Raw genomic sequence first — 24,442 nt, forward strand, 5'->3', positions numbered from 1 at the left:
CACCATCTTACAGCTATTGTTTTGCTTTGGTAAATTTTCAACATTCTATAGAAGCGTCAAACAAATACCAGCGGTACGCCGCCGCTAACAGTTTTGAACAGCAATAACAACAAAAGAATAATAACCGAGCCGATAACAAACATTCCCATATCCACGAGAAAAAATATACACGCTAAGGACGTTAACAACATACAGTCACCCATAAAAACCCGCCAAGACCCGAAATACACTCGAATTACCGATAAGCTTAATAACAACAAACAAAAATGACTAAAGCGCGAGCAATGAATAAGCGGGAAAACCGAACACAAGCAAAGAAGAAGACAAATAAAGGGTTGCCGCCCTTGTCCCTGCTCGTAATTTATAAAACAAAGACACATAAGCGACAAAAGTAAACATATTCTACCTCCAACTCTCCGGGTTGAGCTTGTCCCACAGCTTGTTGAGGTACTTGAGCCGCAGCTTGTTGAATTTCCTGAGCCACGTGTTCGGCCGCCGGCAAAGCGTCCTGTCCGACAACTTGTTGAACTACTTGAGCTACTTGACCACCGGTCGCTTGAGCTGCTAGTTCGTCGGCTGGCTGAATTCCTTGGGCAACCGGTAGAGCGGCTTGAGCAGGGGCTCCTTGTCCCGCAGGATACTGTACGTCCGCCATTAAATGAGAAAAGAAGGAAACACGAGGAACGAAAAAGAACGATCCGCACCGTACGGCAGTTGAGCCAAAGTGATAATTTATTCATGTGCACTAATCTTATATGCGTTGCTTTAATGTATGCAGTGTGAATAGTCGCACTGTAACTAGATAGTCAAATGATTTTCCACGTAATTATGAGGATGATTGCAAAATTAAGGTTTACAGCTTGTAAATAAAAATTATATTCTCTTTTTCTTTCACAGATGATATTATTATAATAGTGAATTATGGCTTACCACTATAAAGCAGATGCTGAACACTAAGGTAATACGGATTTCACAACGAAACATTCATTTCACAGCTGTTAAAATACCCATAACTACCCTCTCAACAGTTTACAATGAAGTCATTTATTAAATAATCTTTTGTAACCATTAATTTCACACATCTAATTGAAACAGCAAACATGAAAATAAATGTAATTTAATTTAAGGATTCATCTTTGATTAGGCCATAGAAAAACTTTACAATTTTAGTGATCCAGCTGTCTGGCAAGGTCCAAAATGAATATTCTTTTAAAACATTGCTATGCTTTTAGGTTCTGTACAACTTTTTGTAGCATTATTTAAATTTTTTTAAATTACAATGTATGGTGTTTTGCATACTTCTAGCTCATTATTTATCAAATTTATTTCGTAATGTTCACCAGTCAGATATATTGTAACACTTGCAACAGCTTGCTAGAATATTCTAATATTAATACTTTTATAAACTAAAGTACAATGTCCAATCCAACAAGCTTATAACATGTAAGTTTCCATACGATGTTTTATCACGATGATGATGATGATGATGATGATGATGATGATGATGATGATGATGATGATCCCGACAACTGGTACAACGGAGGGCAATTAAATTCAATATACAAAGTACATAAAAAACTCTGTTAAGTAATAATTCATTAGCCCATGGCCCTTCCATCACTTCCCTCGATGTTATATACATGCATGCTCCTTACATTTCTCTTCCATACTATTTTACAGTAGTTATTAATGGTCTATTTGCTAAATTTCTTCCCTCCACAAAAAAGTGATTTTGTTAATTCCATAGGAACATGCCCTTTGTTTTTCAAAAACTCGCAGCATGTGTTTTAAAGGGTCTAAATTCACTTGGCTTTATTATGTTTTTCAAAGTTGATAAAATACTGTCACACATTTATTAAATTAATTAACATCTAACTAATATTTCTTGGGCTTATGGTTATTAATTTCATGTTTCGTGTAAGACTACCGCACAAATTGAAAGTATCTGTGACTAAACATGATTTAGGTCTAATTTCGTATGTTTGCAGCAAATATAATATATTCAAAAAATACTTTGTATTCTTAAAGCACAGTTCAAACTTAGTTGCAATGCGAGTCTATTGCAGCAAATGTTTTCAAATGAAAATGGCAAGTTGTTTTTAGTGATACTATAGATATTCCAGTGAAAGCTGCAAGAATACAAATATCTCTTGTAATCAGAATGACCAAGATGCTTTATATTATAACTATTAATGAAAGAGTATAGAGTCTGGATCCTGATTGGCTAGTGTGGCAATGTGACGTAGAACATCCTTCTTAGTGATGATTCCCAGTAAACGACTGAAATAAAAAAAAAAAATAAAAAAATCAATAAAAACTGTAAGTAGTGAGCTGCTTTTAAAAGAGCTTTTTCCCCACTCAGGAGTATAAATGGGTACAGTCGAAGCTCTCTTAACGGACACTCTCGTAAGCGGACAGCTCTACTTACGACCGCCTTGTTTGAACCCCGTTTTTACTCCCATACAAACTCTGTATTTTTACATTCTCGTAAGCGGACATTCCTGTAAGCGGCCGCGGACACTTTCAGAGATTACGACTTAGACTTTTTCTTTGTTTTTAAGCTCCCGTAAACGGACACCCCAAAGGAAAACCTATTAACAACCTCTGCATCTTGTGTTTATTCATCAAATTTCACACCGCCGTTCGTCACAATGATTTTAAAGTAATTACAGTACCATATTTCAGTGCTTGTTTTGTCGTCATCCACGTCCGTCCGGTTATTGCTAGCAGGGCAAGCTTCCTTAAGCGGCCATTTATCCCCTGCACCTCTAGTGGACGCTTACGAATACCATTCTCGTAAGCGGCCAGCTCCAGTTACGGACACTTTTTTCGCGTCCCGAGGGTGTCCGCTTACGAGAGCTTCGTCTGTAGTTGTGAACTTCTATGGCAAATGATCTAACACAATTTGGGGGGGGGGGGGAGGGAAGGGAGGGATGGGTGGTAGCCCCAGTAATTGATCCATATGCCTGTATTAATAATAATTATTATTGTTATTAATGAAGATCATTGAACTTATCAACTTTTATAAATATTAAAAAAACTGACAAAAACAGAAACTGTAAGAGTTACAAATTGTTAAAAGTTCAGTTACTTTTAAAAGAATTGTTCATTTTAACAGTAAAAATATGCATGTACGGTTCAGTGAATGTTCTAGAATTTATCTATTCAATAAAACTGCTGGAGCGATCTGTGGTCATAGCTTAAAATATAAAAATGGTTTAAACAGATCTAAAAATATAAAAGGATACTCTAAATTTTCGATCGCCTTCTGCAGTCTTCTTCAGAGAATGATGGATTTTGCAAGGTTCGCAGAATCTATTCCACATCTATTCGATGTGGATGACTTCAGTAGGGGCAGTTATCCACAATAGGGGCACTTATTGGAATAGGGGCACTTATTGACAAAAACACATTCGAAGGTGGGCGCTTATTGGAAGGAGGGCGCTAAATCCAATCATTACGGTATTAGATTAGGAGTCACTTAGGGCCTCATTCAATGCACCCCTTCATTTGACCTAACAGTGCTATTATGTTGATCTTTAACTTACCCATTGTGTGTAATCAATGTCTGTCGCAGTCCCACCTTACGAAACATTTCCACCACTGTTTCCATGGGCGTAGCATCAGTGATCTGTATTGGGCTCTAAATTACAACAAACACAAATGAGACAATGACTAATCCCATGCTTCATACGTACTTTGCAAATATTTATACAAAATTTAACACCACTGATGATTGTCAAAATTATTGTGCTTGCCGGTAATTATCCCAGTTTCGTCAAATACCTAAAAATACATAAGGGCCCCTCCCTGGGAGAGGGCTTATAATGTGGAGGAGGGTTAAAAAAGAGACTACCGGAGCAGCAGCAGCAGAAAACAATACTGTGTGTAGGGTGAGATGGGTTGACATGCACTAGCCGGCCGGCTGCAAGTAAACTGGACCATCTGAGAATCAGGCTAGACATGCACAGACCCAGTAAAAACTGTCCGGCACCACACACGTTAGCAATTTATTTAAGAAAAACTATTGAGAACATTTGAAAGGCTCCCGTCAAAAACTTCCCCTGGACTTTCTTGCTAAATCGAACGTTATCGAAACAGCTCCAAATTACGCATGCAGGTTTGTTTACGTGTGCTTAACACTGTCCTGTCTTTTATTTCACTGGTCTTTATTTCGTTTTTGAAAAATTACACATGCAAAAAGACAAGGTTTTTGCTCGCGCGGCTTCTTTTGTCTTTTCTTTTACAAACGATAAACAAAGGAAACCTTTTGTTTCTCAAAACGATGAAGTCAGCTAAAGTTTTGGGATTACAGGCCTAGCCCCAACCCCTTAGCTTAACCCTAGCGAAAAAAGCTTAACCCTAAACCCCAAGGGGTAGGGTTAGGGTCTGACACTAGGGTTTCATTTCAAATTTAGGGTTAAAAAGCTAAACCCAAGTTTAAGGGTTAGGGTTAGGGTTAGCGTTTCAAGCGGCAGTCTGCTTGCGGTTAGCTTCTTTTTGTTGTTTCGGGCAAGACTATTGTAATCTGTTACCGTTAGCTGTAATTTTGAGGTGAAAGTGAAATAAAGACTGATTGTTGATTGAATACGTTTGCTCGTGTTGTCACATTATACTAGTTTTGCTTTCAGTTAAGTGCTGCCGGCTTGCTCTCACTTCTATCTCCACTCCTTACATCATCACACATCTACAAAATCTCACGAAAACAAGATAAACTAAGGCACGAATCGATTTATTGATTTATTGATTGATGAATATTTAATGAGGCACAGAAAATAATTTGGCAAGGGGAGGTCCCCTGCCAAACCTATAAAGAATTTTTGAAAGTCTAAAACCAGGTCACTTCTCGGCAACTTTGTCAGAACCCAAACAGAACCCGGCAGAACCCAAGCGGACCCTGTAAAACTCGCGTTGACGAAGTTCAAGGCAAGAAACCTCTTGTTTTAGGCCTTCTATGCTGCCAGGCTCAAAACTACCTTGTTTGCAACGTTTTTTCAAAAACATCACTCAGTTCTTCGAGCGATGCTGTAAACTTACGGGTATTCAGACTTAATGATGTCCTTCAACCACCTGGCAGCCGCACTGGAGCTAAAGCTATAAACTTTTCCGTTTTACTTTCACAGGCGCCATTTCGCTCAATTCAAACTCTTCCGCCTCTAACATGTGACCTTACGTCACAATGCAGTATCCAGTCCTACTCTTCTCAAATCAACAACAAACATGCGCAGCGAGTCGAAGACATGCTTGTTAAATGGTTTCTCGCCTTCCGTAGACGCTTAGAAAACCCTACAGGGAAAGATGTACACGCAAAGCGTTGGAAAACTCAGACTGCTAGCTGACTGGGAGCACGTAAGCTTGCAAAATGCCTTTTTTTGCATACATAATTTCTGAAAAACGAAGAAAAGACCAGCCGAATGCAACACAGGACAGTGTTTAGCACACGTAAACAAACCTGCATGCGCAATTTGGAGTTGTTTTGATAACGTTAGATTTAGCAAGAAAGTCCAGGGGACGTTTTTGTCGGGAGCCTTTCATTTGCCAAGACTTTTCAATCAATCAAGCTCAATACAGGGATGAACCTAAAAGCCAGTTACTGGCTAATTTCACTAGCTGAATGAGAGCTTATTACCAGCTGAATTTTCACTAGAAAACAAAGACTTGGGATAATTTTGAAAGTACACAGGAGCCAGAAAAGCTTGACAGAGTTTGATAATAAGCCTGCTTAGTTTTTTTCTCAGCTACATCCCCGCAATAAAAGTGGTATGATATTGTCAGAGTTAGCGAGGAGGAAGCTTTTAACAATGTGCAACGTTTACCACCAAAGAAGGGCCATTGCCTGAAATGTTTGGTTTCTTTTTAAAAAATCCTATTTGGCAGCTTCCATCCCTATTTTAGCTCAGGAGTTGACTAGAGAAAGTGGGATTTGCACCATTAAAGCTCAATGCCTTGACAACTAAACCACGAAAACTCAAAACTTGTGAGTGATTATTTTCTCACCTTGTCCACAATGTGTCTGAGGCTCAAAGCAGGTGGCTGGCCAGGAGGGGGGTACCTTGGGGGGTTTGGTAAGAAGTAAACTGGTGACGCTGACACCACTTCTTCATCCCGTGCCCTTGCATGACCTTTGCATAGATAGCATAAAATAAGTACACACTAAACACTATAACTGTACCAGGAATCAATCAACAAAGCAAGCATCAACTTCAGCAAGGGCAACTGTCAAATTTAGTGACGAAAAGGGTAAATTGTGATGTGCAAATAGGGTATGCCCCTCTCAAAGTTTTTTCATTTATAGGTTGTCCACTTTTGTTGAAGTGTTTAAACAAGTGGTTTATAGTTAAAGCCTGCATAATCTTCTTAAATCCTTAACCTAACTGGCATACACTTACAGGCAAAGTGCTATAAAGCACGACTGTGCAGTTCCAGGAAACATCCATACCCAAGCCAAGGAAGTCATTGGAAATTCTGAGGGGGGGGGGGAGGGAGGAGGAGGAGGTTTAAAACCAAAATTTTAAAAGAAAGTAGGAAGCAAAACTGGAATTGCCTGAGGGGTTGAGGTGGTTCAAACCAAACAACCTTTCATGGGAGCTGTATGGATATTTTCTGGAACAACACATTACAACTTGTCAGAGATACAGCAACTAAAGCAGTGAAGGATTTTGATTGAGATCATGATGATCATAACTTGATGCAAAACTGAATTTGAAGATTAGCCATCAGTCTTAGATAAGCTTGATTAATCATCCTTTGAACAATCAAGCTGACATTCAAGTTCCCTATTGATGATACTGCACGTACCAAAATGTTCTGAGTGTGCCAATTTCACCACCTGAAGAAAGATCAAGGGGTTAAATGTGTACTTACTAATGGCAATGTTGAGATCTCTCCTCAAAACAAACCCTGCAAGTCTTTGAGATTCATTATCTACAATCACTGGAAATCCCTTGAAGTCTGTTTCTTCTAGAAGTTGTTCTTTGAGAAAAAAAAAGTTTGGTTAAAAAAAACTGATTAAAAATATTAGACTAAGATTAACATATTATTCCATAAAGCTGGTCTTTCATATGTCAGAAAAATCCCTAACAAAAGCAATGGCACTGTACATGTGTCCTGAAAACCTTTATTGAGCTTAAGACATTAGTGTTGATAAATGGCTGTGGAACTCATCAACCAAGACGTGAGACAGAATGATTCAGCTCAAGGCAAATATGCTGCTCACAGATAACATGAGTTCCATAAGGAACTCACCAACCAAGTAAGACAGAACGATTTAGCTCAAGGTTAACATGCTACCCTCAGATAACATGAGTTCCATAAGGAACTCACCAACCAAGTAAGACAGAACGATTTAGCTCAAGGTCAACATGCTGCCCTGAGATAACATGAGTTCCATAATGAACTCACCACCCAAGACGTGAGACAGAATGATTCAGCACAAGGTCAATATGCTGCTCACAGATAACATAAGTTCCATAATGAACTCACCAAACAAGACGTGAGACAAACTGATTCAGCTCGAGGAAAATATGCTGCTCACAGATAACATGAGTTCCATAAGGAACTCACCAGCCAAGACATGAGATAGACTGATTCAGCTTGAGGTCAATATGCTGCCCTCAGATAACATGAGTTCCATAAGGAACTCACCAACCAAGTAAGACAGAAAAATTCAGCTCGAGGTCAATATGCTGCCTCAATTAACATGAGTTCCACAAGGAACTCACCACCCTAGACGTAAGACAGAATGATTCAGCTCGCAGTCAATATGCTGCCCTCAGATAACATGAGTCCCACAAGGAACTCACCAACCAAGTAAGACAGAAAGATTCAGCTCGAGGTCAATATGCTGCCTCAATTAACATGAGTTCCATAAGGAACTCACCACCCTAGACGTAAGACAGAATGATTCAGCTCGCAGTCAATATGCTGCCCTCAGATAACATGAGTCTCACAAGAAACTCACCACCCTAGACGTAAGACAGAATGATTCAGCTCGAAGTCAATATGCTGCCCTCAGATATCATGAGTTCCATAAGGAGTTTTCCACCCGTGTTTGGAGACTTAAACCAAGCATGGAGCTTTAGTTGTCCCCAACTGTTGTGTTTTATAAGTCAGGAATGACCATTTAGATTGAACAGTAACTAGCTTGCAATGGAAGCTTGTAAGGGTGAATAACACTAAATGATGTTATTTTTATTTGAAAAAAAGAAACACTCCTAACATTGGTTTGCACTGCAAGTTACAGGCAGTTCTAGTTTGACTTGGGGAATACAGAGTGTAGTAAGTACATACCTATTTCTCCAACAGTAAAGCTGTCTTGAGTTATGCATGATAAAGGAGGGTCATTTTTCCTGCAGAGACAAGAAAAAGGGTTTTTGACCTTATCTTGGTAGGAAATATTATGTAAAAATATTTCAATGAATTGCTGACATCTGTGGACTGGAGAACTTTTTTCCTGACCAGCTCAGGTCAATCCATCACGGGTTTTCAAAACAAGCTGGCACCCGCTAGAGCTCCACTGGCTTCTTGATTTTATGTCACCGGTTACTTTGGCTTGCCACAGCCGTCTACTCTTCCAGTTGCTGACGCCTACTTCAAAACATTTCTTTGAAATCGCTGCCATCGGGTCTTTACACATGTCAACTTCCAGTACTCAATACTGTATTCTACAGGACCATATCAATGGATTCTTACACCAATGTCTTAAATTTAAAATATATAACCCTCTTTTTTGCATACATAGTTTGCAAAGTGATTACCTGGGTCTCATGACATCTGCTGCCAGTGTTGTGTGAGTGAATTCTTCTTTGCTGTCAAGGAATGGGTAGCCATTGAGATGAATGTGTCCATCATAACTTTGAAGGAAGTCAAGGCTTTGAACATAACACAAAAGGGTACCATATGTGGTAGCAGTCAGAGTATTGGACTCCAGATCTGGTGACCAGAGCTATTATACTCTGGCCAGGGTCACTGTGTTGTGTTTGTTTTCACCTCTCTCCACCCTGGCCTCCCTACCCTGGTGTTCGGGAGGTGTGGTGGCCTAATGGTTAGTGAGCTGGACTCCGGATTGAGCAGTCCAGGTTCGATTCCTGGTCAGGGCACTTCCCAATAATGTTCCTGGGCTAGACACTTAACTCTCGTGGTGCCTCTCTTCACCCAGGTGTACAAATGGGTACCGGCCATTTAGGGGGGGGGGGGGGAAGTAGATATACTCCTAGTTGTTTCATGCTATGGAAAGTGGGATACGCTTCGCCTGATGGGCCACTAGGATCGTATGCAGACTTGTTAGGGCAACTTATCAATTTGCCAGGGGCTAGTCTACGATGGGCTAGCATACCATCCACAAGGAGAAGCAATACTCCTAGCCACTTTATGCTGCCATTATTCAGACATTAATTTACATGTTCTAGAGAATGTGTATTAAGATGGTTTCCGCACAATTTTCGAGCAATACAGGCAAAAATAAAGTTACCAAAAAGACCTCTTATCATGGCAACAGTTTTAGTACAGCTAACAAAAACCTGCCAAAAATTTAGCACTCAAGCTGACCCCGCGAGAGAAAAATGGATTTGAAGTTGTCTTTATTTCAGTTAAAATGGACGTTTCGCGCCAGTTCAAAACAAAACGGCGCGTGTTTTATACATTTTTTTGACGTTTGACTTTAATTTTCTCGAGAATGCTTTAGAATTTAATTGCGGGGTCACTAAGACAAATGAATTTCGATAAAATCTTTTAAATGGTATACAAAATGTTGCATTACTATGAGTAGATTTTTGGTACTTAATTTTCGCACTCATTGCTCGAACTTTCAGCGGAATCCGTCTTAAACAGCTATAACTGGTACAGCAGGATACATTCCTTCCTTGATAAATGCATCTCCAACCCATTTACTTGTCATGACGGCCACCATTAGTGGCACAATGTACATTAATCCTCCGGTCAACTCAAACATGATCACAACAAGTGAAACTGCAAGAAAAACAAAAAAGGTCAGTTAAGATAGGGGAGGGAAGTATGTTATGAATGGAGAAAGAGCAGGGCTTAATTCATGAAAATGCAAGCACCTGTCATTTTCGTGACTCCGCCAAGCACTGCCGCAGCACCAACCATTGCATACAAACCAGGCGTTATGCAGGTTGCTATTGACTTGCCACACGATGACTCAAATATGTACCAGTGTGGATTGTAGCTAATGAAGAAAACAGAAAATAATAAATAAATATGGTTAGAAATTTGTGGATCTTACAAAGGAGGGAAGGTATACATGTACTTTGGGGTAGTGGTTTGGAGACTCGGACTGTCTGAGTGTAAAGGTAAATTCTGCTTTCTTGAAAAGTTCTGTTTTCCCTATCTACACAAGTACAGAAAACATAATTTTAACAAATTTTCACTTTGAAGAGCACTTTTGAAAAGTAACTGTTGTGTTTTTGGTGGCCATTTTCATTGGGAACCACTAGTGGATGGGAGAAGGGGAGCAGGGATGGCGCAGTGGTGAGAGCGCTCGCCTCCCACCAATGTGGCCCGGGTTCGATTCTCGCCTGGTGTCATATGTGGGTTGATTTGTTGTTGGTTCTCGTCCTTGCTCCGAGGGTTTTCTCTGGGTTCTCCGGTTTTCCACCTTCCACAAAAATCAACACTTCAAAATTCCAATTCCATCAGGAATACACGGCCCCACAAGCTTATAGCTTTAATCTTTACCGTGTAAATAAAGGTAGAAAAGCTGGGTTTCAAATGAATATGGATGGATGTGGACTGGCCCAAATCTCTAAATTCCAAATGTCGTGGTAACTAACTTACTAGGCAAGTTGCTCCATTCCAATACCAAGAACTCTTCCCATACAAGCACCAATTGCCATACTTGGAATGAACAAACCAGCAGGCACCTGAAAAGTACATTTGTATATTACATGTTAAGAGTAACTGTAAGTAAATTACCAAGCAAAATTTGGTGGTAAGAGTTGGAAGTCTTATTACATGAATGTAGAAAAGCAACTTGACGGATGAAGTTACATTGATTAACTAAATCTATTGAAAAAATTTCATATTTTGAATCAACTGTTTAATGCCTCAGATAACACAAAATCTCCATTGCATTCACACTGTACAACTATAAATATCAGATAAAACAAAGCAATTTTTGAAGCCAAGTGCATTTGTTAAACCAACTTAGTTGCACTACACTTTGAATGTTTTAGAGTTTTTAACAAAATTATGCTAAAAATAAACAAAATTAACAATAAAAAATTTATTTGAAACACTTGACCAGGAGTCTAGTGCAAACAACATTTGGCCACCATTCCCTCTTTTTAACATGGGCAAGGTTTTATATTTAAGTTCGACATTTCGAGTAGAGTCACTAGTTATCTTAAAATGAGGCTTGTTCATAGATAAGGCCTTCCAAGGGGGTAGCCGTCTCGCAATGTCGCATGTTTCTGGGAACCAATGTTGCCTAGCCAACAGCTGTAAATGTCGCTGTTGTTTTTCGCTCTATTGTGTTGCTGTTGCACTATGTCGCTGTCGCATTTCAGTGCCGTAATGATGTCGCTTGTGGCTGTTAAAATGTTCCTGTGTTGCCAAAATTTTCACCCCTTGGAAGGCCTCGTTGATGACAACATCCATTTAGCTTCATTACCTTTATTCCAAATGTAAAGATGGTGATGACAGCCTTAAAAATCATTACCAAAATCAGCTGCCAAACTGCGGTATGTACTCCAGGCCCTGCCTTGGCTCCTGGCCAGCGAGGATCATTAACATTCAGTGTGGAGTTAGCACTCTCATAGTCACTGCAAAAAAATCAATTGAAAATGCTTAAAAGATTACCAGTAACAGCAGTTGTGGTAACCAGCAATGTACTCTTAAAAAATTGTAGGACTTTATGACAGCATACCGTGGTATACGATTAAGTGCCCTGGGCGCTTATTAAATTTTTGGACCTTGAGAGTGGGTGCTTATTAAATGTTCATGATTTTCAGCAAATAGTAAGTTTTTTTTCGTAACAAAACAATAAATAATAACAAAATGTGAAGATGTACCAAAGCAGAATTTTAACTGTTCATTGAAAGTTTCTGTAAAATACTAAGGGGGTGGGCGCTTATTCGAGGCTGGGCGCTTATTAACTTTTCCTACCTTCAGGGTGGGTGCTTATTCGAGGTGGGCACTTATTCGAGGTTGGGCGCTTAATCGAATAAATATGGTATCCTTAAAGTTCCAGCATCATTCTGATTAAAAAATATTCCCTCAGCTGGTTGCAGCCATTTTTTTATTGGTAGAATTCTAACTTTTGCATGTCTGTACTCTTTTGGCATTTGTGCATCAAAGCCACTGTAAGTTCACCAATTTTTATCTGTGTATTACTTTCCTAATCACAAAGGGGGCAACTTTGCAAAGCGCATATATACATTTTCTTTATGCCAGAACTGAGAATTTAGGGAATGTATATCAAGACAGTGGAGAGGGACAGGGGGGTCTGAACCTCCTGTACTTTTACTCCTGCTTCCCACCCCTTTACGTAGTGGTTCCTTCCTCTTTGTCCCATATCTATTGCGAAATGGTTTTCTCCCGGTTCCCACCACCTTAGGAATCCTACTTCCCGCCCTCTCTTTTCCCATCTCCTGCCCCTTTTCTCTGGGGCTCCCGCCCCCTGTCCCACTCCACAAGACAATACCCATTTCCATAAGCTGTCATCTTAATGACTTACTGATTTAAAGAAATTAGATGTTGAGTTGTCATACCATAACTCTGTGACATCATCAGGGCCACATTGAGTAAACAGTTGCTTGATGAGGACACTGCTGCTCATTCTACAAGAACAAAAAAAGCAAAAATACAAACTGTCCAGCTGGTATTGTCATTACCAACACACTGTTGTAAGCGACACAACAAGACAGACTAGCTGTCTTGACTAGCCATTAAGGCTTAATGTGGCTTAGCCTGTATATTGTATTAAATTGATATGGCATTGAAATTAAAAGTTGAAGTTAAAGGCACAAGAGACCTATCACATGGTATTAACTCAGGTATCTTGCATTTAACCCATTGGTGCCTAGTGCTGGCCAAAACCGGCTGTGACAAATGTTGCCCTTTGTTCCACTTCTGACGTCATCATCTTTGACCAAAAAAGGCATAACTTATACTCAATCTCTGCTGGAGGAAATGATCTTTCCAGTAATACACAGGTCACACTAATTGGGTTAATTAAGCTTGAAACACACAAAAATGCTGAGAAATTTAAGGGGGAAACTCGTGGAAAAAATGCCTCAAGCACCCTTGGCGACTTAATGGCAAGAGTTTCCTGCTAGGATGTTCCTTTCTCAGCAATTCTTGATCTAAAAGAAAGCCCAGTGGAAGGCCAACAACTGCAGCAAAAAGATAAGAAAAGGAGAAAAAGGAAAAGAGAAAAAAAAAATTGAAAAACGAAAAGCCTATAGTAGTAGGGCACTTCTTTTCCAAAAACTAACTCAAAATTTCAATTTGAGCACATGCCCCAACAAAAATGCCATAAAATGCGATGCTAGTGTAAAGAAAGGCATACTTCGTGTTGAGTATAGTAGAGCACTTGCGATGCTAGTGTAAAGAAAGGCATACTTCGTGTTGAGTAGAGTAGAGCACTTGCGATGCTAGTGTAAAGTAAGGCATACTTTCGTGTTGAGTAGAGTAGAGTACTTAGAGTAAAGCAGAGTTGAGTTGAGTAGAGTAGAGTAGAGTAGAGTAGAGTAGAGTAAAGAGTAGAGTAGTGTAGTGTAGAGTAGAGTAGAGTAGAGTAGAGTAGAGTAGAGTAGAGTAGAGTAGAGTAGAGTAGAGTAGAGTAGAAAAGAGTAGAGTAGAGTAGAGTAGAGTAGAGTAGAGTAGAGTAGAGTAGAGTAGAGTAGAGTAGAGTAGAGTAGAGTAGAGTAGAGTAGAGTAGAGTAGAGTAGAGTAGAGTAGAGTAGAGTAGAGTAGAGTAGAGTAGAGTAGAGTAGAGTAGAGTAGAGTAGAGTAGAGTAGAGTAGAGTAGAGTAGAGTAGAGTAGAGTAGAGTAGAGTAGAGTAGAGTAGAGTAGAGTAGAGTAGAGTAGAGTAGAGTAGAGTAGAGTAGAGTAGAGTAGAGTAGAGTAGGGTAGAGAAGCATAGAGTAGCATGGCATAGTCAGAGTAGGGTAGGGTAGGCTAAAAAGTAAAAATGATGCAGAAGTAATGGTATGTTTAGCTTGGTTGAAACACAAGATTTTGTCACCAGATAGTATTTATTCAATAAAACTACAAGCTATAGAATACTACAAACACAGTAAATGTACGTTTGCAGTGTTCTTGAGCCTGCAGTCTTACCACACGACTATATTTAATTATTATTACTGCCTAACTTTTTTAGCACAAGCATTTGCACACTCATATTTGTTGGGAATAGTTTGATTAATATTCCTTGTATAATTGTCTTTATTTGTTATTCTTACATTTTACCTTTTAATTTATTAATAAAGCCTTAATTTGCATCTGACTTAGAGGAGGTAGCTTCTGTGGGAGGCGCAGTGGCCTAATGTTTAGTGTACCGGACTCCGAATCGAGTGATCTGAGTTCGAGCCCTGGCCGGGGTCACTTCTGTTGTGTTCTTGGGCAAATCACTTTACTCTCATAGTGCCTCTCTCCACCCAGGTGTATAAATGGGTACCGGCAACAAAATGCTGGAGGATAACCCTGCAATGGACTAGCATCCCATTCAGGGGGGAGTAGAAATATTCCTAGCCGCTTAATGCTACGGAAACCAGGATAAGCTCCGGCAGTGTGGGCCGCTTGGCTTATGGCTTCCCTTTTAGAGGAAGTGAAAGGAGGTCTTGTTTAAGGTTGCGTGTGAAGAAATAAAAAAACACTGTCATACTGTGTTGGTGGTTTAGACTGATTAGGCATGGAAAATGGTATCTTCGAGCAGTCCAAGAAAGCTTGAGCCACGCCCAGATTGGTCTCCTTTAGGGGTTTAATTCAAATTGTCCAACAGGCATTCCCGTCCCTTTCATGTAGGAGTTCCTCCCCTCCCCCAACCATCTGGCACTCACGCTTGGCCAGTTACAACCATAATGTGTGATGTATTATGTGCGCTGTGGTGTGGGGTGGTCACTTTCAATTGGTAAATAAATAAATTTAAATAAATAAAATAAATAATTAAATATTATACTACTAATAATAATAATAAATAAAAATATTAAAATACAAAAAAAAACTTTGGTATGCTGTGCTGAACTGTACTGTACTATGCTTTTGCTAAGATGTCATTTGCTATGCAATAGTAAGTCAGTATGGATCAAAACAATGATTTAAAGAGATTTGTCATAGGTACTTTTGCTCTGTATGAAATAAGATCTCTCATTATATTCTTTTACCTTGAATATGGATTGGGGTATGCTAACAAAGCAGTAACAAGAGTCACCAGTAAAACCTAAAGAAAAACAAAACCCAGCAGAATAATCAAACACAACACTAAGTCCTACTTTCACTCCAAAGACTGTTACTTTAAAAAATTGCATTATTGTTTGAAAAAGTTCATTGCAAAAACATGGGAGGACTGGGAAAAAATGAATAAAAATTTAAATTACCTTTAGGTTACTATTGTTAGCGGTTACTAAGTTTAGCGAGTTAAGCAAAAATCGCTAGATGTAGTGCTCGCTAAAATTTGTCTCAGTCAAATTTAATACTCGTTTAACTTAAAGGGGCTACGTCATGGAGATTGAGCAGATTTTTGATCCAAACTGCTCTGAAATTAGTGGTAGGCAACTTAACCCATGAAAAATATTATCTTTGAAAATCTAAAGGAAGATATGCTCTTAATTTGCCGATAGAAATCAAGCTATGGCTATAAATAACGATTTTTTGAAGATGTGCAGAAACCATTTGAAAAATTAAGCCTTAACTTTTCAAATTACAATCCATTTTCATCCAAGCTATCCGCAGCAAAAGATGCTTGTTTACAGTTTCACTGCTCTAATATAGCAATATCTAATAAAAATGTACCATTATTTTCAGGTTTCCAATGATGCAAATATAAATTTTGGATGTTCAAAAATTTGGTAAAATCCGTGATAAAGGCCCCTTTAAGTACCCCCCCCCCCCCACCCCAAAGGGAAACAAAATAAGCATAGTCAACTTGAAAAATTCTTTTAAAAATACATGCTGGTAACTTCGTTCTTTCAATTTTACCAATACAAATGGTCGTTCAATTTCAAGTGAGTTTGTTTTTTTACTGAACATTTATTTCCATCTTAGCTATATGTTCCTTAAAAACTGATTTACATGATATCACTAACTTTTAAAATTTTCGGAAAATTGCTTATTTATAATTAAATAGTCACTAAATCTTGCTCTAAAAATGTCACCGAAAATAGTAGCCGCTAAAAATAGTAACCTTAAGGTATTTGTTTCAACTACCGGGTATTAAAATTTTTTATTTGCAACAACTTCTGACTTACCTCTGTAACTGGATATTTTCCCAATTTTGAAGTTTTCCTGAGTTTACAATACCACAAATTAGCTTTGATAAAAAAAGCACCAATCAGCCCCTAAAACAAGAGAGAGCAAGTGGAGTATTAAAGGTGATGTTGATGTATAAGCCAATGCAAGTTTGTTTCTAAAGAACAAAACAACTCAAGCATTTCTACATGTTCCCACTTTCCCCCTGGATGGGGGCTAGTCAATTATAGTTTCTCCTTCCTCTCCAATTAACAGATTGACAACATTTTCCATGGTCTTCATTAGTACAGACCAAAGAAATGATGCCATAAACTGTACAAACTTGTAATGAGTGAAACCACAAGCCATTAGGCTAGTGGTTTCACTGCAAAGTATTGGACGTTTTATGACATCACCGGTGATTTAGATGAAAAATCAGTGCGAAATAGCATGCATGTCTGACAGCTTGTAAGATCACTAAGATCGTAGTTTTTGCACTCGAAGCTGACAAATGTGTGCCAAATTTTACCCCAAATATCCCAGTTGACATTTCCCAACTCGCAGGATTCTGGTTTTGGAAAAGCCACTGACAACAATTTCTTGAGATTTCCAACATTTTCTTTGCATTGCATAACTTGTATACCACTGACATGGTCTACTTGACACTCTACACGTCTACACTCTATATTCGAAAATTGGCAACTTCATAACAAAGTTTCCAATTTCGCAACGAACTTTGCAAAGCGAGCGGCCAAAGTAAACTGAAATCAACTGTAAGCCAGAAGGATTAAGCACTCAGTTTAGTGATTAGGGTAGAGCACTCATTTTGGACGGTTAACTTTTATTTGAGGTTAGGACATTGCACAACAAAGTCACCCAGTCACTAATTAAAAACAACAGGTATTTAGAATTGGATATTTGGGTTTATTCTAAGAATGCATTTAAATACCCTTTCTACATGCTGCAGAAAATGACAGCACAGTAGTATAATCAAGTTCAATGTTCTGAGTGCTAGCTGTTCAAGGATATAAACTGGTGGGTGAAATAATGCATTTATTCTACCAAACTCGGTCACAACATGTGCATAAGTAATTACAATTACTTCAATTTTTCCCAGAAGGAGATTTGAATGAAGGAACAATGTCTTGTCGACACTATCAACTTTAATAGAGATAAAGTCTCCAACTGAAGAAGTAGCGTTTGAATACTCTTTGTGTCTCTCCGGCTGTTTTAGCGCCTTGGGCTGCACCATGATTAATATACTTTGTGTGATGAGCAGTTATGTTCATGGCCCACTTATGTTCCTTGCTGCAATTGCATGGACAGTTACGAGAATCCATTAAATCAATCTCCAGGAAAGATAACAGTTTCGGAGACAGAATAGGTTTATCAACAATCTTAACACAACTTGTGCTTGACTGCTGCTTCGCATGAAAAACTGTACGAACAGATGGGCAAACATGGCTGTCACTTTCACGTTGACTTCGGAATAGTTGTCATGTCTCTGTTTACAAGTAATTTCTTGACCACAATGAGCAGTTCGAGGGAGAAATAGCACTCCGTAAAAATCTCTTTTAGCCACCACTTTTCTTTTGTCTGCTGAAATAAGCCCACTTCCTACCTGTTATTGTCGAGATTTCCCACTTCGAACGTTCAATAGCTGTCTTCTTGCGATTGAATTCCATGCTGCTTCACGGTCTGGTATTTCAGGTAAGCTTTGGCTTTGCTAATGTCAAAGAACTTGTCTCTGATAAATAGCGTTATTGGCGATTCTTTTTTCACTTGTTTCTCTTTCAATGCCGCTAATTCTTTGCAAAATGTTTCTTTCCAAACACATATGGCATGGTTCAGCCATCTTTCGAATTTTTTAAGTCTCATTTGCTGTGAAGTGCGCATGTACGCATATTTAGCTTATAAGTTATAATAACAACAAATCTGGGTGAAATTTGCAACAAATCCTTCGTGGTGAATTGGATTAGATAGAGGCGAAGTATTACAGAGCGGGAAGTTCAGTGGTTCAAGACCCGGTAAGGTATAAGAAAAAAATAAATAAATAAATATCTGTGTATCGGGGGTAGTGGGGGTAGTATAAAAAGGGGGAGGGTGTAGGTTATATCAGGGGGGAGGTGAAGGGGAGAAAGAGATTAGGGAGGTAGGGACTGAAAATTTCCCGTAATTTTTCCGTGTTTATTCTTTTAACCCCCTAAAAATACCATGCTCCTATTTTTCACCACACCCCAAAAAATGAAAGCCCTTTTCAGACAGTTGATAAATAAACTGGTTTAAAAAAAATTGAACTGGTTCAAAAAAATAAACTGGTTTGAAAAAAAAAAAAAAATGAACCACTGGCAAAAATTAAACCACAACATACACACTAGCTGGTACCTATTTAATACGAACTTAAGTACAGCACTAGAGAGGCGCGGTGGCCTAATGGTTAGCGTGCTCGACTCCGAGTCGAACGGCCCGGGTTCGAGGCCTGGCCGGGGCGCTGCGTTGTGTTCTTGGGCAAGACACTTTACTCTCACAGTGCCTCTCTCCACCCAGATGTATAAATGGGTACCGGCGAATTTACTGCTGGGGGTAACCCTGCGATGGACTAGCATCCCATCCAGGGGGGAGTAGCAATACTCCTAGTCGCTTAATGCTACGGAAACCGAGATAAGCTCCGGCCTGTATGGGCCACTAGGCTCGAAGCAGACTTTACCTTTTACCTACCTAGGTACAGCACTATAGAAGACAGTGAAGCAATGGCCACAACTCAATATTTACACTTCAGTTTTTAAGCCAAATGGGATCACAAACCCTACATTCTCATGTAAGCTTTCAATACTGTAAGTTACGTATAATTGTCAATTATCTACATTCCTGTAAACTTTCTGATGAAAACACAATTGGTGGAGATGAGTACTGTGACAGTTGCATGTCACACCCAAGAACACAACACAGTGCCAATAACCACAGTTTAAATGTGGACTTCTTGCCTTGTACCAAAAACTCTTCAGCCCACACATGTAGATCCCAGAACATTTTTACTTATAAAGAAGACTCACCCCTAAAGCGCCCAAGATAATAAATGGGAGAAGTTCAAACAGTTTCCAAGGATTGTCATATTCCACATAAAACATAACCAGGCGACCAGTTCCAAATGGATTCATGTACTTCAGTGTGAAGGCAGCAATCATTGCACAGAAGAAAGATCTCCATAATGTCTTCATTGGAAAGTAATAACTGACCTGGTACAGAACAAAAATTCCAGAATAAATTTTTCTTACATGATGAATGTGTGTTTCCATACCCACCCCACAGAAGGTATTTGAAAATTTCGAGGGGGTGGGGGGTCTCAAATGTCAATTTTTTTTTAAAGGAAATTATAAAGCTCAGCTGGAATTTCCAGCGGGGTGGGAAGGGGTGTTCAAACTGAAAAACCTTGAGTGGGGATCGATATTGATATTTTCTGGAACAACACAAAGAAAGTTAGTCAACAGCATTTTTGAAGTCATTTTTTATGCATCTGTCCTTAGGGACTTTGCATGTGATTCATGTAAATAACATGTACATTACTGCAAATCTGTGAAGTCTATGTTGATTGGATCTATGGATCTAGAGCCATCAAAAACTAGAAAAACATACAAAACTAAATATCAATTTTATATTTCTAATAGCAAACTAAATTGATCAAGTAAGCAGGGCTTCGATGAGGAGTTAACAATCAGTCAAGGAAATGTAATTGCATTTGATCATGCAGTTGCAATAAAATGGGTGTTTTAACTCTACCACTCAAGAGACAGTTTCAGATCATAAGTAACAACCTTCCCAGAGGGCTAGTCTTCTCAAACACTAGTACAGTTTTGGATGTCAACACTTGCGTGACAGAAAACACTCACCTCTTCTAAGCTGAACAGGACACCACCTATAGGAGCACCAAAAGCCACAGACACACCAGCTGCAGCAGCGGCTGACAAAACCTACAAACAACACAACACACGTTTACAAGCACATTACTAGCCCTTGAAATGGTCAGGGAAATGAATGAGTGAAAATAGCCAAAAATAAATGTAGTTGAGTCTTGGAATTTGCATATTTGACAGCTTGCACCAAATCACAAGATTCAGTGCCCACTAGTGGCACTAGCAGCAAGAGAAGAGACATTTTCCATCAACTCAAGCTCAAGCATGCAGTTGTTATAGTTGGTTGTCTAGTCCATACCTCACGTTGGTGTTGGTAGTGAAAACTGTGAAATAATAACCTTGCCAATTTTTTTTCTTTGGTCTTACACGGACATTTTTGATTCACACAGTCAGTTAATCACAAAGTAACAGACCTGTTCCCATGTTTGTTTGTTCCACTTTAGTGCATATGACCCCCTGTTAGAGCTTGCAAGCGCCTTGTTGAAATTCACTTCAAAGCACTAAAAAATTACAAAAGTGTACATTTCTTTGTAACAATACACTAATTAGGAGTTGGGAACACACCTCCCTTTTCTTAGCTTCATTCTTGTGATATTTGGCAAAAACGTATGAGAAGAAGTTTCCACAGCAACTTGCCACATGGACAAGAGGACCTTCTTTTCCTAAGCTCAGACCAGCAGACACAGCAAGCATCATTGATAATGATTTGATGATCAGGGTCCAACGACCAAGATAACCACGAATGATAAAACCACTTAAAATTGTCTTGATCTGCAAGAGAAAGAAAGTATGGTAGCTATGGGTGCTTTCCATTAACTCAAATTTTGGTCGCAAGTCAAATGGACTGTTTCAGTGCAGTCCCACCATAAAATTTGGGACCACCTCTGAAGTACTGCAATGTTCTGCTTTGTTAGCATGGAACAGTAAATTTTGGTCTGACTGGTCTCAATGGTCTGACTGATCAAAGAGGACCACCTCCAGAGGTAGTGCCTAATTTTTTTGTGGGACTGAACCAAAACAGACCAGAAATTGATTTCTGACCAAAGAATTCCACCTACAAGTCCTTTTCTCATAATTATTTCAGAATTAGAGTGTAGGCATTGGTCTGTGAAAAGTACCAAAATACTGCTCCCTGTCATGAATAAATTTGGCACGAATATCAACTATTTTAAAATGACTCACAATTTGAGACCAGCTATACAAATATGTACATGTTGCATGCCCAAATCTTAAAATGTCAGGTGGGATCAAGTTTATTTCATTTTTATATCCACCCCACCCCCACCCCCAGATTGATGACAGAGGTTTTCTGAAAGGCTTTAAAAAATCATTTTTCAAGGGGGTTTCTCTGGTTGGTCAGATCATTACGATCCATCAGCATAGTTCGCCCCTTCTCCCAGGTCATGTGGAGGTTATTTTCCAAGTCTCTTGCCAGCTGACTTCTCCCTATGATGAATTGACTATTGCATAGACGGGTTGTCGCAACTTGGCTAGATCATCACGATCAGTTTCACCCCTTTTCCCAGGTCATGTCGAGGATTAAGTCACACACAAACTGACTTTCTGTGAGACAGATTGACTCTTCTTATGCCTGTATCCAAACCCCTTCAGAAATACTCAAAAAATCAAAGATTGTCAATGGAGCAACTCCCTTTAAAAATGACTTTTAAAGACCCTTTACAGGGCTGGAAATAACGGCCGCATGATCGCCGGTCAAGATGTCCGGCCAAATAAATTTTAGCTCGGTCATACCTCATTTCTGGCCGGTCAAACACAACATGACGTTTTCTTCTAATCAAATACAATTGACCCCCCATCCCTAAAGTACAAGCCGACCTTTTTTCTAAAGCTGTTGAAAATGTTCTTATTCTTACTGCTTGTTTTATATTTTAATAGATGCAAAACGCAACGTGAAATCTACATCTTTTCATGAAAAAATTCCGGAGGTGATACTTGTGTCTAAAATTAGATTTTGCAAAAGTTCCAAAAAGGAGACCACAGATTTTGTTACTGTACAAATCATTGATAATCTAAAAAGGGCTTATAACCCATGGCCCCAAGCATTGAAAAGTAATGTCCCATTTGTTAAGTTTAGCGATTCAGACAAATACAAATTATGAGCCAGACGTGAGACACTTGCAAAATCACATCATTCGTTTCATGTTACAAAAAAACTTCGAAAAATAGAAATTAAATTACATTGTAGTCAGCAATTGACTTTTAAATTCAAGTGAAACAGTGTTTCATTCATGAAAATACAACTTGCTTTATAAAAGTTTTGTTTTCACCATTCATAAACATGAAAAAGAAGACTGTAGAATCAAATTACATTTCACACGAAATTTGCATAAATTTGAACTTGCAAATAAAAGTAGTTGAGACATTAATTAAGAATAAAAACTCGCTCTAATAATTTTTGTGTTCTGATCTGATTGTTATTTTCTGTGTATTAACTATTTGAGAGCCGTTCTCATTCACGACAATAAAATGCTTTTTCATTTTTTCATTCAACTGCTTGTAGTATTTATAGACATGAAATTATTCAATGTAAACAACTGGGTTCGTATTGCTACGTTCGCCGCACGTATTTACACTACGAAAATGCCACAGCAAGTAACAGACTACAAAACGTGCAAAGATGTGAAATATTGTTTTAATTGTAACTTCTTTAAATTATATTTTTTTTATTTCTGGGATTTAGAGCTTTTTTAAATGCGGGAGGAAATGGAGAACTTGAAAATTACGGAATAAAGAGTATAAGACCGTCTAGACCGGATGTGTGAGAACGCCGATGTCTGTTTCAAATGCAACAGTTACAGATCATTTCAGGTCAAAGTTCCACAATTAAGCGATGTGCCTACGTATAGAAAACAACTGAACAGCATGAAAACTTTACTTTACTTCAATATAATTGAATGTGACCGGTCAACATGACCGGCAAGTGGAAAGTTTGACCGGTCAAATCCCCAATCAGACCGGACATTGTCCGTTGACCGGCCGTTATTTCCAGCCCTGCCTTTAGGAAATCTTGTCTAGGGGGTGGGGGATAGACATATGTTGTGGTTCAAAGTTATCTTTGGTTTAAAATTTTTTGAACCAGTTTGATTTTTATTTCCTTTTGTTTCAGATTACGATAATGAAATTGAAACAACGAAAAAAAAAAAACACTTAAAACCAAAGATAAATTTAAACCACCACATATATAAAGAGATAGCCCTGTTATAAAAGTTTATATTAACAGAAACGTAATTAACCTGGCGTTCAATCTCAATTAATTTTGACCTGTAGATCATAAACATTGTGACAGCTCACCTCCGGAATGCCACTACCACAAGCATATGGCGCAAACCATCGAACAAGGGTTACAGCAAGCAAACCAAACGATAAAGATATAATTATGTAGAGAAAATAGTCAAGGACATATGCTCCGGCTCCGCTGTCAGAGCCAGTCAATATCTGTGCCCATGACTTCCACTGATGGCAACCAACTTCTTCAAAACTCGAGTTATCCGACCAGCAGCAAGTCTCTCGATTAAACCAGAGATTTTCTGGGCATAGCCCAAGCTTAAGATCTGTCATCCAGGTAGCTCCAATGTCTATGATCCCAGCGCATAGTCCCGCGGCGAGACCAACAAGGAAGACTATAAGCCAGCCTGCCCATGCATCGTTCGCTTGCCGAATTCGCTCCCAAATAGTCCCTCGTTTCATCCTTCTCATTTCTCGAAACCGCTTTCGTTCTCTTTGCCGATCACGCACCCAATCAATAGTGTTAAAATCGTCGTATTGCGCTAGAGCGGCAGCCTCGGGTTCTTCGAGAAAGACATCGTCTCTTGCACTTCGTGAAAAGCGCAAGTTGCTACCATCGACGATTGTAGATTCTTCATCGTCGAAACTTCCTAAAACGTTCTGAAGTCTATAATCTCTCGGCGAAATCTCAGAAACATCTGACGACGACATACGGTCACAATTCATGTTGTATTTCCTTCTTTTTAATCACTCATCTGGACTCTATGAAACGGGGAAATAAAAGACTAACAAGATCAGATGGCTTACACACGAACGGAAACGAAAGTCTTTTGCACTTGTTCCCTATCGCTGAGCAGCCAGGCCTTACGACTACAAC

The 24,442-nt window shown here is 39.1% G+C and overlaps 1 protein-coding gene across 1 annotated transcript; it reads right to left on the minus strand.

Annotated features, from left to right (window-relative positions):
- Nucleotides 1–1,477: 1,477 nt before the first annotated feature.
- Nucleotides 1,478–24,395, minus strand: LOC144653305 (H(+)/Cl(-) exchange transporter 5-like). The gene is made up of 17 exons (XM_078513280.1): nucleotides 23,632–24,395; nucleotides 20,884–21,090; nucleotides 20,296–20,376; nucleotides 19,462–19,644; nucleotides 16,429–16,518; nucleotides 15,346–15,401; nucleotides 12,729–12,797; nucleotides 11,630–11,780; nucleotides 10,795–10,880; nucleotides 10,062–10,186; nucleotides 9,852–9,966; nucleotides 8,757–8,852; nucleotides 8,290–8,348; nucleotides 6,865–6,972; nucleotides 5,998–6,122; nucleotides 3,549–3,643; nucleotides 1,478–2,280 (listed from the first exon to the last, which is right to left on the minus strand). The coding sequence occupies exons 1-17, from the start codon at nucleotides 24,289–24,291 to the stop codon at nucleotides 2,190–2,192; spliced, it is 2,397 nt and encodes a 798-aa protein (XP_078369406.1). The 5' UTR covers nucleotides 24,292–24,395; the 3' UTR covers nucleotides 1,478–2,189.
- Between the last annotated feature and the right edge of the window lie 47 nt (nucleotides 24,396–24,442).

The sequence above is a fragment of the Oculina patagonica genome, chromosome 5 (genome assembly GCF_052425735.1).
Source record: "Oculina patagonica isolate OP01 chromosome 5, crgOcupat, whole genome shotgun sequence".
Lineage (NCBI taxonomy): Eukaryota > Metazoa > Cnidaria > Anthozoa > Scleractinia > Oculinidae > Oculina > Oculina patagonica.

What these genes read in the sequence shown, in the direction of transcription:
- LOC144653305 (XM_078513280.1), bottom strand. Translation starts at nt 24,291, where the DNA reads ATGAATTGTGACCGTATGTCGTCGTCAGATGTTTCTGAGATTTCGCCG. An exon ending in TTATCTTGGGCGCTTTAGGG is followed by an intron (nt 16,519 to 19,461) that starts GTGAGTCTTCTT and finishes CTCTTGTTTTAG; the next exon opens with GGGCTGATTGGTGCTTTTTT. An exon ending in AGATCTCAACATTGCCATTA is followed by an intron (nt 6,123 to 6,864) that starts GTAAGTACACAT and finishes ATCTATGCAAAG; the next exon opens with GTCATGCAAGGGCACGGGAT.